This window comes from Trematomus bernacchii, unplaced genomic scaffold (assembly GCF_902827165.1).
Source record: "Trematomus bernacchii unplaced genomic scaffold, fTreBer1.1, whole genome shotgun sequence".
In the NCBI taxonomy this organism is placed as follows: domain Eukaryota; kingdom Metazoa; phylum Chordata; class Actinopteri; order Perciformes; family Nototheniidae; genus Trematomus; species Trematomus bernacchii.
The window spans coordinates 1819130-1833656 of record NW_022987641.1 but is presented as its reverse complement, the minus strand read 5'-3'; the positions used below and the strand labels follow the sequence as shown (position 1 = coordinate 1833656).

At 42.1% G+C, this 14527-nt stretch overlaps 1 protein-coding gene across 2 annotated transcripts in view; it reads left to right on the top strand.

Annotated features, from left to right (window-relative positions):
* chchd3a (coiled-coil-helix-coiled-coil-helix domain containing 3a) overlaps positions 1–14527 on the top strand; it is a 61405-nt gene that overhangs the window by 26937 nt on the left and 19941 nt on the right. For both annotated transcript variants that reach the window (XM_034133610.1, XM_034133609.1), the window contains one exon: positions 10073–10156. In XM_034133610.1, coding sequence (XP_033989501.1) covers positions 10073–10156 — 84 coding nt within the window. The remainder of the gene's footprint in view (positions 1–10072; positions 10157–14527) is intronic.

Below are 14527 nucleotides of genomic sequence, written 5' to 3'. Positions count from 1 at the left end.
CACTTTCACATTCACCAGGGTGTTTTTTTAACTTACAGATGGATGGTAAGGAACCACATGCTGAAGGCACATGCACACAGATAGGTCAGGCCCATGCAGCTTGGGTTGTGCACAAGGTCCAATGTCAGCAACACATCCTCAGGCTCTCCCTTTTTCTCCCTGCACGTCTTCCCCTAATGTCTTTCCTTCTGTATTCCTCTCACCTTCTCTCTGCTTTAGGTTGTTCCATCTCTCTTTCTACTACTCTCTTTCTCTCATTCACTCCCTCGGGACATCTGTTGTCCAAAGACAATATGGCCCTCTCCACTCTCAGGTCATTCACTGTGTCCTCTGCCGTCAAGTAAAATAATTCTCTGCCATCGGTTTGGGTGTCTGAAAGATGCTTACCAGCATGCTTCACACTTGTTTTCGTCTGCCACCTTCTCCCTGTATCCTATTACTGTGACTGCACGCTGTTAAACAAGCTCGTGGTCGGGAATTATAATTGAGTGGAGGTTGTATGTCCAGAAGACCCTGGATCGTGAAGAAGAAGCAGCGAAAACTACTAAGGTTGAAACAACTCTGTAAATCCAAAACTCTGTTTTATTCCACTTATGGCAATTATTATAAAACAAAACATGTACTGTACACATTAAGACTTTTTGTTGTAGCCCATGATGGAAAGGGGCAGGGAGAAGAAAGTCTTATTTTACCCACCCCTTGGATTGATGGTTTGTCAATCACAGCTGCTTACAATCAATACTTACAGTAACATGAAACCAAAAACTAAATCAAACATAACAATCTATCATCAGTGAAACAGGTTACCTGACATCTTCATACTGTCTAATTATTCTCTCTTTATACATGTTCTTTAAGATGTCTCTAAATTTAGTAAAGAATTCCACAGTTTTACTCCAACTACAGAGATCAGTTTTAGTCAGTCAATGCAAACTGATGCTTAAAGTTACATTTCCTTTGCGCATTCTCTGGATTTAAAACAAATAATTGTTGTATATTTTCTGGTAGTATTACAATTTTTCATTCAGAAATAGATTTTTTTGGTTTCTATAATCATGATTTGCTGGATTTGTTCAATAAACCACACCAACTCTCTTGAGGCAGAATAACTTTAACTGACTTAATAAAGAGGAACTAGCTACTGTTGCTGACATTTGACTTTGACTTTATTACTACATTTTCAAACTGCAATCTCAGGTTGGTCAGCAGTCATGCCCAGCTGTTAGTGGGGGCGCTCTACCTCCTATCATAAAACACTGATAGTGGGAGATCCTCGTCTTGTAATGAGGACTGGAGGTTTAGCTGGAAAGCTCCATCTCATAATGACCGCTCAATAGTCAGTTGTCAGTAGAGCTCTGTCTGATAATAAGGGCCAATCAGGAGACAGTCAAGGTAGCACCTGATAGGGGGAGGAGGGGTGGCACACCGGGGTTTCGGTCTTAATTTCAGCTACCCCCAACTACAAAACCCTTCAAATTTGTAGAAGGCACTTTACCACGACAGTCAAGCTCTTCTTATTGTTTCATTTCACGATGTTCTGTTGTTGTTCTTGGCTGGGCCACACTGTTTTCTCCTTCTGCCTTCACCTACAGTATGTCATGGTCTGTCTTTCTTTCTAAAAGCACCAAATATCTTCTCCCTTTCATCCTCATCCCTTTTGTCCCCATGTTCCCATTGTTCTCTCAGCATGGCCCCTGTTCCCATCTTGGCTGAGACTTCCTCCATACATGCCCCCCATGTCTCAGTAATGAACCCACAGCTCTTCATTTCTCCGCCGTCTTCCCCAGTGTGTTGGACATGACAGATGACTGGGGACCTCCAGAGGTTTGCTCCCCAGGGCTCTAGATAAAGGCAGCTCTGACCACAAGATGATCAATCAATCAGTTTACACCGCAGGCGCCCGATCAGCCAATTAATCAATCTCTGAGCCAGCAGATGTTGTTGCTGTCCCTCAGCGAAGGAGCTGGTAGTGGATTGGTTGGGGTAGTGTCTCCAACAAAGGCTGAGGGGCTTAAAGTGTCAGAGAGCAGAAAGGAAAGTGATTTTTCATGTTTCTACCAGGATTTCAACCTTTTGTGGGCTCAATAGTCCCATTTGTTTTCTATAGACAATCTTTCCTTTTCTAGCCTCTCCCATGTTATTCTTTGCTTTTCACACCTGAGAACTTCTTAAAGGAAGCATGATCCTTGTTTTCTTTGATAAGCTTATGATAACTTTAAAACGCACTCTTTATATCTTTCCCTAAAATACATACTTCTTTTTAAACATCCACACATTTGGGAGAAGTGCAAAAGAGATGTTAATGTGTGAGTGGGATGACACCGCTGTCTCAGCATCATTAGGGCCAGCTGGTTCAGATCGGGCCCTCTGTTGACCCCTGTTCACAGTCAATGAGCTTCAGACTCCACAAGGACACTTCATTGTAATGTGCCCTTAAACAGCCAGCAGTTAGGTAACACATGCAAACATTGGAACGCCCACACTCCCCACCTACACCTCTTGGCCTTTGGTCCCTGTCCTGGCCCCACAGTCCCTGTCCTGGCCCCACAGTCCCTGTCCTGGCCCCTCGGCCCCTGTCCTTGGCAGGTCAGCCCTTTGACCCATCAGGTCGTTGCGTCATTACTCACTGTGCTAAGAGATTCTCCCGGGAGTGTATTCTGTCTGCAGCCTGTGGCTTCATGTCTTCATACTACCAGGATGCTCCATGCTTAAGTCATTCATTTGTCAAGATCAAGTCTAGTTACCAACGTTTCCAAATATATAAAAGAGTATTACATACCTGGATATGTGTATTTGTACAAGGTTGGCAAAACGGGAATCTATGCCGGTTAAATTACCTCTTTAGAAAGTGATTTTGTTTGTCTGTTTCATGCTAGAATCAGATGGAAACAAATGTAAACTCATAATCATGAGTAACATGGACTGACAGGTAACTAAATCATTGTTTGGAAGATCTGCCACTTTGCTACACTGGCATATTGCATGCCAACAGACACCTGGAAACAGCATCTGCACGCTGCTGTCTTTGCTGACAAACATTGTTTCAGAAGTTCTACAGCAGAAGCAAGTGTCACCGGTCACATCACATTACCAAGAGCACAAAACAGTCCAAAATATAGACTAATTCTTACAGCATATTGGTCAGAAGGTAATTGCTTCAGTCAGAGCATCTTAGCCACAGCCAGCTTGTTCTCAATGATTAATGATACCACAGCTCCTTTTGGTCTTATTGTAACCGTTTTACAGTTGCGCTGAAATAAATCCTTGTAAATAGGTGCCCAGAATGTGCAATATTATGTTGTGACAGGGTGGCCATGCTGTCAAGTGTATTGCGCACCGTCTTTCAGTTCCAGCAGTGTGAGGTGCCAGTAACTGATTTGAAATCGGACAGCGTCTTGCAAGTCAAACTCCTGCACTTTTCTTTTGCTCCCTGCAATGAAAACCTCAAACTAAAGCTAAATCAACTGTACTCTTTTTGATTGGTAGTCTGGTCTGGCCAAGAGTCAACAAAACAACATGAATTCATCCATATCAGATAAGAATTCATTCAAAGCTCAAATATTATTTAAAAAATTATTGTCATGACCAGAAGACAATATTGTAGATATATGTCCAATCCAATGTTAATATGCATTGTATTGGACAAACCCAAACACAGCGGCCTAACTGAAAATAAGCATTTGAACTTTTTTAGTAATAAAAAGTGAAAAGTTTCATAGTGTTTGCCGGTTTCTTGTTCTTTAGTGTTATCAAGCCCATAAACTGACCGCATTATATCTGACACGATTACTTTGCCCACGACCCTACCGCCTCCCGTGGAGACTAATAGCTAGCCCTGAACTTAAGTGTTATTGCAGCTTAGTAAAACACCATGATTCTAATTACCCAGCAAAGTGAATGGTCTCCGATGGAGTTTTACAGCTACTGCTACCAGGACTTGTGTTTTATTAGTGACTCTAAGGGTAATGCATACAGTAATACTGCCAGTAAGGTCTGTGTTAGGTGATATCATTTTACACTCCATCACATAGATTTGATCTGCCAGTGATTGCTTTTAAAGATAGAGTTGCAGTGGTTTTAGAGGCAGTTACAGGATGTGCCAAGATTTCTGTATGGGAAGTGTGTCTTAAACAGTTCTGGGTGTGAACGTGTGAGCTTTCTATATATTATTTTTCCGTCAAACCCCTCTTTTAAAAATATTCTCCTATCTTCTTGATATGACAGTTCTCCCAACAACTGTCAAACATATCCAACTGTACTATCATCCATATTCCAGCCACACATTGACCCATTTCTCTCCCTACCTTTCATCTTCCCTACACCATGAACTTCCCCTCCCCTCCCTGCATCCATCTCTAACCTCCCACACACCACCTACACCTCCGCCGTGCCAATTAACACCAGAGCACGGTCACATTGCTATGCCCTTTGACCCCCTCCCTGCCTGTCAGGGAACACAGGACCCGAGGCCCGCTGCTTCAGTATTAGTTTGTCACAGGGCCGCTGTGATAGATGGGCCTCGGTGAGCGGCTCTGACCCGCCGTGCTGCGGCACTCACTCGGATGGTGTGAGGGAGCATTGATTATGATGCTACTCGTGACAGGGGAGAGTCAGAGCGGATGGTGGCAGGGAGGAGACAAAAGAGCCCAAGGTTATTATGGATGAGGTGCTGTTAGTTAATGTGATGAGATATGATTTGTGCTCTATCAATCATGGCATCTTGCAAGATTATTTCCATCTAGCATGATTTATAAGCATGTAGCTGGTGCACAGTGTAACAGTGAATCCCATCATTGTTACAATACAGAGGTCTTCATCATTGAGGTGTGAAATGAAAAATGTAATATATAAATTGATTATTTTTCCCAGTAAGGGGGAAATTACTGTTCTTTATAAACAACTGTGGCTTGACTAAATGTATGATGTTGGGTTGTAATGAATCTCATTTTGTCATAAGAAGATACATTTGATGTTTCTCAAACTGGGGTCAGGACTCTCCAAATAAATACCCAGACCCAGACTTTTATGTTCTACAACCTCACAGACGTTCTTATTTACTCTGGTCATAACTCCTACTGCTGCTAGAGGGCTTTGACACATAAAACATAAACATTTTTCATTTTGGAGTACTTGCTGAAATTACTGATGCTGCCGTTTATCTTGTTAGGACAGTCTCTTTGGGTTTTGTTTCTGTTGTGCCATGAAAGTATACAGTTCTTTTACAAAAAGTTGAACAGAAAAGTATGCGAATATGATGTCATTTTTATCTATATAAATGTATGAAGTCATGAATATAGGCACACAGTACAAACTCCCATATGCAGTTGCCTTAAGCCTGCTGAATGCTGCAGGCAGAAGCTATTTCAATTGAAGTCCCTTGAAAAGCTCTAAATATAAAAAGTGAACAGAGAGAAGGTGTGAAAGAAAATAAAGTCTACACAGCCAAATGGGTGAGAGAACAGGAGGCGGGTGGTGGGGGGGGGCCTGACGCAGCAAAATCAACCTGTTTTCATCCCTCTTCCATCCTCCTCTCATGTGCTCCTCCTCTCCTCCGCCCTCACTCCCTGCTCAAACTGCGGCAGTCGGCTAATTAAAAAACATGGCTGTCCTTAATTATTCAGCGCTGGGCTAATTGATATTCACAGAGGCGTTCACCTTGCCTAAACGATCCGTTTAATCTGACCACCACGGTCCCACTCTCCACCGCCTGTCACCCTCAGACATTGTGCTACTGTACTTAATAAGAGACCAGGGGGAGATGGATACAAAGTAGGAGTGGGGGTAGTCAAAGTTTGCTGTTTATTCATCTTAGCTACCGATAGCTGTGACTGAAGCTTAGTGTTTGAGAACATTTTTTACTGGGTTACTTTTTTTCTTTGTGTCATGGTTTGCTGCACGGAGAAATTAAACTGAGTAAAGCTGAATTAAAATTGGTAAATTAACTCAAATTAATTACATCCTCCTCTGGACAAGCAAAATGTTCAAATTGCTCACAAAATCAGGAAACAGGGAGTGACAGTAATTTATGAGTTAAGCAATCATCCTGGATTTCAAAGCTAAAACAGTTGTCAGAGTTTTGTTCCTGTGTCTTCCACTTAGCTTTAATCCTTCTTATGTGCTTCATCATTTTTCACTCTTGAACTTCTTTCTTAAGTTAAAGAGATGCACTTGGCCCAGGCTCCATCTAACAGCCTGTCTCCATTCTTGACACCTCCATTGATAAATCACCTTTTGTTGTCCTCTCCTTCTCAATTGTGTCTTATCTCTCTGTTCTTTCCACTCTCAAGTTTTGTTCAATTGTTTGTGTTTGATTCTACCCCTCTCTCCCTCTACCACCCCCCACAATTACCCTAGCTCTCCCCCTCCACCCGTGACCGCCTCTTCATTAGGGGAACAAAAGGTGTATGGGCAGTGGTGAAGTCTGTGCTATTGTTTGGCCTTTAGTACGATTAGATTATCTTTAAAGTCTGCTGAATAGGGTTAATCAGTCGGAAGTAATCCTGACATAGTGTGTGTGTGTGTCTGGGCCTGTGTTTGTCCTCAAAAAGGAGGGCCAACCTGCTTGCATGGAAATTGAACACATGCACGGCTGCGTGTATGCATAGACTTACGCATAGACGCACAAAAGTGAGCGAGAAAACAAAATCCCTGGGCACACATTTCTGTCACGACCTCTCCTCTTTTAATGACCCCTTTAGTCTCGCCTTCAGCACACATTTATCTCTTCACCCGCTCTCTGCGGGTACAGCTGCTCCGGCTGGTGTATGTGTGTGTGTGTGTGTGTGCGTTTCAGATCAGTGTCTAAGCCGTTGTTTGTGTCCCGGCGTCTGTGTGCATCTTTTGTCTCTCTCTGCAAAGCTAAAGTCTTAAGTCACCACCTATCAGCGTAACGCTTCGTTTTGACACACTTGAGACGGAACACAACCCCCTGCCAGTCCTCTCCTCTTTGTGTTTCCCTCCATCCCATCATCCCTCTCCTCTTTCTCTTAAATTGAGCTGTTTGTGTGAGACAGTTTTTTGGCACCTCAACATGCTTTGAATTGATAACACATTTTAAGGTCATGATCGTGCTAGTTCATGTACTTACTGCATACTTTTAAGGATATACTTCAGGGTTCATTCACCCTGCACCATTATTTTTGGTTCAAGTTTAACTTGATTCGATCAAGTGCATGCAGCTTTAGGTTTTTGCATCACACTGGCTACAAAATACCACTTGAGACATGTAAGGGGACAAAATGGAGACAGTTTTCTGGCCTCAACAATAGTAAATGTTAGGTTGTGCTGAGGACTGCAGAGACAGCAGCCACTTGGTCATGGCGTTGCTTCACTGAGTGTTGTCAGGAATGGATAAAGTGCTGCAGTGGAGCGTTGTTCCTCTATATCTTGGTCTGTAGATGACATGATGTCACTGTGTGTGTGTTTGTGTGTGTGTTTGTGCAGGTGTTTGCCTGTGTGGGTAGCGTTCTGTCTTGCGTGTAGTGGGTAAGCTTAGAGCATCCCCTTGACTTTGAAACTTCCCCCACTCATCTGATTTGAGAACAGCCCCTTGGTGACACTCCTCATCACAATGCATAGAGCACGCAGCTCCGCATGCAGTGCACTGAGTCGCCAAAAGCAGATGGTTATCAGTGTAGTAGAGATTGGATGGGGTAATGCAATTTTTTCCCCATACATAGTATTTTCTTCATGCACTCTCTGTCTCCTTCAACATCCCTCAGTGCTGGAAGCAAAAGCTTTAAAGCATGGCTGCTTTCCATAGTTTGAATTTATGTAACTGATCATGTGTGCATACAAAAATCATTTGTAGTCGTAAACCATACATGTATTGTGTGTGTATGCACTGGTGTGTGTATAGACCAGTGCAAGAGGAGATAGAGGGTATGAAGTGTGAGTATTCAGGCAGAACAGTGTGGCAACCAGTCACCCTTGAATACTAAACCTTTCCAAATGTCACTTTGAAGAAGTTCATGGATGAATCAGTGCCTCTTTACACTCTTTCTCTGCTTCCCCCTCTTGTTTTTCCACAATGCCTCCCTTTCTTCAGGAGATTGGGCTGAAGGTAAGTCTAGAGGTCTTTACCTTCTTCTCCCATACTCTACAGTTCTCTCACGCTGTTTCTGCAGGATAGAGTCAAGGGTTTCTTTTTCCCCTTTCAGCTTCTCTGACATATTACTTTTCTTTCCCACCTGGTATTTCAGCTGCTCCATATTTTAATGTTCCCTTTTTACAGCTTTCTAACTCCAGATGCTTTGTAGAATTATAGATAAGATGGCAATTGTATTTTATTTTCTGGCCTTATTAACAGCAGGGAGCTGTAAGACAAAATAATGTTGACTAGTTCCCAGAGTTAACTGTCCTTTTTTAATAACATACGTCTTTTAAGAATACCACAAAGGTTTCTCTTTAGTAAGTCCCAATAACAAGTCCATGAATCCAAGAAATATGGGTTCGAAAAAAGTTAAACTTCTTTTAATTTTAATTTAGATTTAGAGTCACTGCCGTCTTTCCCTGTGTGAAGGTCTGCTTTTTCCTCTCTTGGATCGGATACATCCAGGTCTTATCTGTCCTGTATATCACCCGGAGAAGCAGCCTTACGTTTAGTGAAGGTCACAGTAGAGGGGAGGACAGTGGAGATTGGTAGTTCTGGGTAGATATATATGCCAGACCATGGTTTGCACTGAGAACTGATGTTATCCTCTTGGCCTGATAGTGCTTTGGCTGAAGAGTGAACAGGAGAGGACAAAGAAGCACATACAATACAAGCCAAGGCATCATCACTCTCACACACAGGTGTATTTTCAACATTTTAGGCAAAATGTGCACATATTCCCAGGTGCAAAAACCCGTCATATACCTCGTATTTACATGCTGGCAGGTGCAGAACACACATCATCAGACATTATACGATATAAATCATTCACACATTGTTCCTAAGTATAGTCCGTAAACAGAAGGCCTGCGTTGTGTTCAGAGTTCCCGTTAGAATAATTATTTGCCGGTCAACATGTCCGTTACAGTTTAAATCTTCCGGACAAAATTTGAAAAGTGCCGGTCAAAGGTCTTCTATGTTATTTATTGAGCTTTGAAACAAATTGATATGATTCGATATTAAACAAACTAATTATAGTAGATTAATTAACTATTCAAAAGTGTACAGTAATTTACAATAACACGGGAATAATAAACGGAGCGCTCTCTCCCCCTCTCCTGACAACACGCCAATATCATGCAGCTCGCGGATCCAGTAATGAGTAACCCGACAGTAAAACTAAACATATCTATAACTAGTTTAGGTAGTTTGAGAGGTAATTAAAATAGCTACGTGTGATGTTCTAACCTGAAGTGTGTTTTGCTCCGCTCACCGCTGCAGGGGATCATGCAGAGCTGCGTGTCGACTCGTCAGCAGCAGCCGATCTCTCTCTCCCGTCAGATTAGACTTTACTCGCGTTTGTGTCCATATCGATCAGATCTAGCTAGTTCTAGCTAATGATATGACTACCTGCTTATTAAAAGACACCTAAACAATAAGCGTCGCTATGCAACCGGGTGAGGCCACAAAGTATAGCGCAGCATTATGCATTTGTTTACATGCCCACCGGAGGCATTACCAACAGATCAACGCACAATCAACCCATACAGGACATCTCTTTCTCCACATTAAGTGTAGACATTATAATTGACTATTCTTGTCTGTCACATACTATTCTTGTCTGTCACATACTCTTCTTGTCTGTCACATAAGTGGCGCAACTGATGCGGTATTGCGCTAAGGGGAAACAATTTTGACCGGACATTTTGACCGGAGAGATTTAGATTTGCCGGTCTTCAGCATATTTTACCGGTCATAGTCCGGTAATTACCGGCTAACGGGAACTCTGGTTGTGTTATAACACGTCTCTTCTTAATATAAACTCATTATTTGCCTCTCTTGTGTATAGTTGTTTATGTGTGCATTAGGTGATCCGTTAGATGAAATTGTCAATGCTCCACTGAGCACATATGTAATGTATTCTGGATGTGGACCCATGTATTTATATCTCTGTGTGTGTTTTCATTTGTGTGTATTTAGGCCAAGCAGCTGGGGGCCAGGGAAGCAGACCTAAAGAAGCAGGATGCTTTCTACAGAGAGCAGGTGGCCCGGCTGGAGGAGAGGGTAAGACACTTGTCTCACCATACAACAACCTGAAAAGGCCTTTTTATGTTCACTGGTAATATTAGTTTGTAACCCAGCTTTCAAAGATAGGATCTGCCAGGTTCTACGGAGAGGGGTAAATCAGTCTCCTATCACAGGGTTGTGATCTTAAGATTGGGAATGTAGATACACACACCTTTTTAGAAGGCACAAACCAACTGATAGCTGACAGGCTCTTGTGAATGCATTGCACATGCTTTATGTAGAACCATACAAATGTTTACTAAACCTTGCATGGAAATCAATTAATTTCAGAGTTTTTCTCTACACAGACAGTAACTACAATAAGGATATTTAAAAAGGTAAATAATAAAACAACTGAACCGCAACATTTAAGAATATCCAAAGATCGAAGACACAAAAAGTAAAGCAAAAGAAAACTTTCCATTTTACAACAGAGGACAAAATAAAAACTCAATACCGCATTATACAGCCACCAAGCAAGATTACATCATCACTAATTTTAAGAATATGCATCATGGACTGCAGCTCTGGTTTATGTGCCTGGGGTTTTATAACCTACTTCTATTAATGTTTAATGCTTGAATCGACACATAGCAGTGCACACAGAATAATGCACACAATTCAGCCAGCATTCACAGAGAGCTCGGTCACCACAGGGCTCAGCCTAAGTACAGTCTCACATATATTCCTTCTCTTCATCCCCCTGCCCTACTGTTTTTGTTATCATCCTTCAACTTTAACTCTGCATGCGTTCCCCAGTGTGGTCTGCATTGCTCTCTCCGTAATTGTCTCTGCTGCTCTTTTGCTCTCTGGCGCTCTTTATTTCTTTTAATTTCTACCCTCCGCCTGAAGGATAAAGGGTTACATCTCATTCATCCCTGTGTGAGTCCTTCTGTCCCTGAAAATGACACTACCCTGATGGTCCTTGTCAAACCAGTGTCCTATGGAGGGGGACAAGGGTCAGCTGCCGAGCTTTGCCAACTTCAAATCGCAGCTCCATGCTGGTCCCAGGGAGACCAAGGCGTCCGCCTGCAAGGCGGGCAACAAGGGTCAAATGCCCTTTTAACGTGTGTAGAGAAGTGTGTAGAGAAGGACGCCCTCATGCTGCTCTCAAATCATACGTGTATCTTAGGAAGGATACAACGCCCAATTTAATGTGCTTAAAATGAGGCTGTCATGCTGGGAAGGAGTTTTATCCCCTTTGGAGAGAGCAAAAAGTCAAATGCTCCCTGTAGTGGTAACAAAATGAACATTTTACAACGTTTGTGAAGCCAGATATTCACTGAGAAAGAGGTAGGCACTCACATATTCTTGTTCTTAGGAACTTACGGGAATCCAAGGATGCTAAATATCACATCAGTGTTATGGGAATTAAATATACTTTTGTTTTTACTTAACGTCTTCTGAGCTGTTTGATCAAGCAGCCCATAATAATTAAACATGCTTCTATATATATATCTAATATTTTAGTATGCATTTGTTAGTTACCATTAAATAAAAGAAGACAGTCCACCTTTTGAGTCAATAGAGCGCACAGATTGTCCTTCCTTCGCTGGGGATGAATACTTAAGCCAAGCCAGTGGGTATTGAGTGGTAGTGGACGTCTGTCAGTAATTGGAAGTGCATTGGTCTGTGCAACTCTGGTTGGGCAGCGGAGAGGAGAGAAGCCATTGGTTGACATTAGGGGAAGGTGGGAATTAAGAGATGGATCATTAGCAAAGTAAACAACTTTACCGACTTTTCTTAGCAGGTCGACGGCATGGCAAAATACCTAAAGATGTTGCAATATTATGTCATGCAGGCATGCTCTCTTGTTGCTCTAATACCCTGGAGATCCATCCTTATACCTGAGCCTCTCTTTCATCTCTTCAACTAGTGTTGTGTTATTGCGTCTTCGGTCAGTGTAGCTCGGCTGAATTGCCCTCTATAGGAACAGATGTGAGCGCTGATGGTAGAAGTGATGAGTGCCAACTTACACAGGCATTATCGACTTCAGGCACTGACCATCCATCACTCACGTTGGCCACTCGTCAATATACCTTAGATCAAAGTGTCAACAAATCACCTTCACGCCTCAGAGAGGGGCAGAAGGTTGAGAAAGAAAGAAAGGGAGGGATGAAGAGCCAAGTAAAGAGATACTGTATTGAAGACAGAAGCTAGAGGAAAGAAGAGGAAACTAGAAATTCGACACAAGGAAAGACAAGATAGAAAAGGAGATGGGACAGACAAATTGGAATTGTACCCAAGAAGGTATCACATGGAATTATGATAAAGTGACATTTGTGAGTGAGTGAGGATAAGAACTAGACAAAGACTAAAGTCAAAGAAAGAGACAGAAGAGTGGTATCAAAAAAGATAAAATGTCACCGAATGATAAAGAACAAAAGAGTAAAAGAAAGGTTGAAACAGCTCTCCAACCATCACTGAATACATTTTAAACAAAAGCTGTAAGTCCTGTAAGACAGTGAATTTGCAATGCAGGAGTGTGAACAGTGTCTTATTTTTTAATTCCTGCATAGGAATTAAAAAATCATTCCCAAAAATCATTTGTATTTGCTAATTGTATCAGATTTATGGCCCTATGGAAACGCAACACAGCAGAAGTGGCGACCATGTGTGCGTAATGTGTGATTCTGCTTGTAAGTGAGGATCAATGGTGGGCATATTGCATGTTGTCTTACTGTGCAGCGAGCCGCTTGGGACTCCATAGGGGGTGCAGTCTGTTTGGACTGTGTTAATAACGCTCTTTTTTCATGTTCCCGCCACAGTGCCCCATTTGGCACTCTCAGCATTGCATCAGTCCCTGATCCCTTCACCCAACACAATCCCAGCAGTGTACCAAAGTCAGGGTGTTTGGCATGTTCTGCACCTCTATAATCACCGTAACTCCCACTTGGTTAGTAACGTCCACTCCAGATGTAGAAGCTAAATACATATAGACAGTAGAGAGAGCAAATTAACAGGAAGATACATACAGCTCAACAAAGCTCAACATGCAGCTTACAAACAGATAAGTATGTATGAAAATAGACAGATAATTAATTGTAAAGAAAAACTGGACAACAAACATACAGTATCCATAACCGGGTCAAATTCGTACTGTATGTCATGCATAATTCTTATATGAACTTAAATAATTAAACTGTGAAACCAAAACGAACCATCGTCATCACAACAGGGCTGATTTAAATATTCATGACTGATGGTGTGTGAAAAGAAACTGTCTTACAATAGTCTGTAGCACCCACAAATGTGTGAGGGTGTTGAAATAGGGTATTCCCGCATGATAAACTCTTATGAACAATCATAAAGTAGACTCTTGTGTCACTTCAAGGATATATATAGCTGAAGACTATATTGCCTGACATTGTTGAGCATGTCAGGTGATGCTGTATGGGTGGGCAGTGAACAAAGCTGTAGTGATTTCATTTGGAGGGTACTGCTAGCTTAATATTATCTCCCTCCACTCCTCCCTTTGCCTCAGGATTCCCACAGCATTGTGCACACCAGCACAAAAAGGGAATCGGAGAGAGAAATATAAGTCTGATATATATTACATGTCTGTTCCAATCCAACATAGCCATTCATCAGAGGGGCTTCCAGTGACAGGCCATCACAAGGCTCCCAGGCAGCTCAGCCCTCTGCTGCTGCCGCCGCTCATTGGGGCCACAGCCACCAAATAGCCCCTGCAAACAATATCTATATATTTATTACATTTTCACTCAATACCTGCCCTGCTGTAAAACAATCTCATATTTAACAATCAACTAGCCCATGTTTTTTTTTTCTCTCGACCATGTCTCTTTCCAGCCCCCCCTCCTCGCCACATCTGTCTTTCTATATATCTCTCCATTTTCCTTTCTTTTTTCTTGGAGTGGTGTTTTTTTCCCCTCCATGCTTCAATTTCATTTATTTCAGTAAGGATTTTTCTTCTCTATTTTTTTTTTTACTATCTCTCTTTTCGCCTTGTATATCGATGAAATTGGATTTTTCTGCTCTCCCATGGAGGACAATCACTGCAGCAATTGCCATCTCATAGCAAAGTTCCACAGCTCTGTGAAAGGAAGAAATACAGAGGAAGGAGCATTACAAAAAAACAGTAATAGCTTCTATCTCTCTATCTCTGTCTTGGTATCTTCATCTTTTCCTATGTCTGTCATTTCTCTATCCCTCTCAGTCTATTGCCCTCTGTCTCTTTCTGCTTGTTGTCTGTTCAAATCTAACCAAAACTGAAAACGGGTGTTTATGGTTTGTCTTGCTGCTGTATTGTAGCAGTTAATACATTTTTTTAATTCTCATTCACCATGAGGCGATCAATGTAGTCGCTGGAGATTGTCTGTTTGCTGTTATAGCCGCTTGATGGGATTC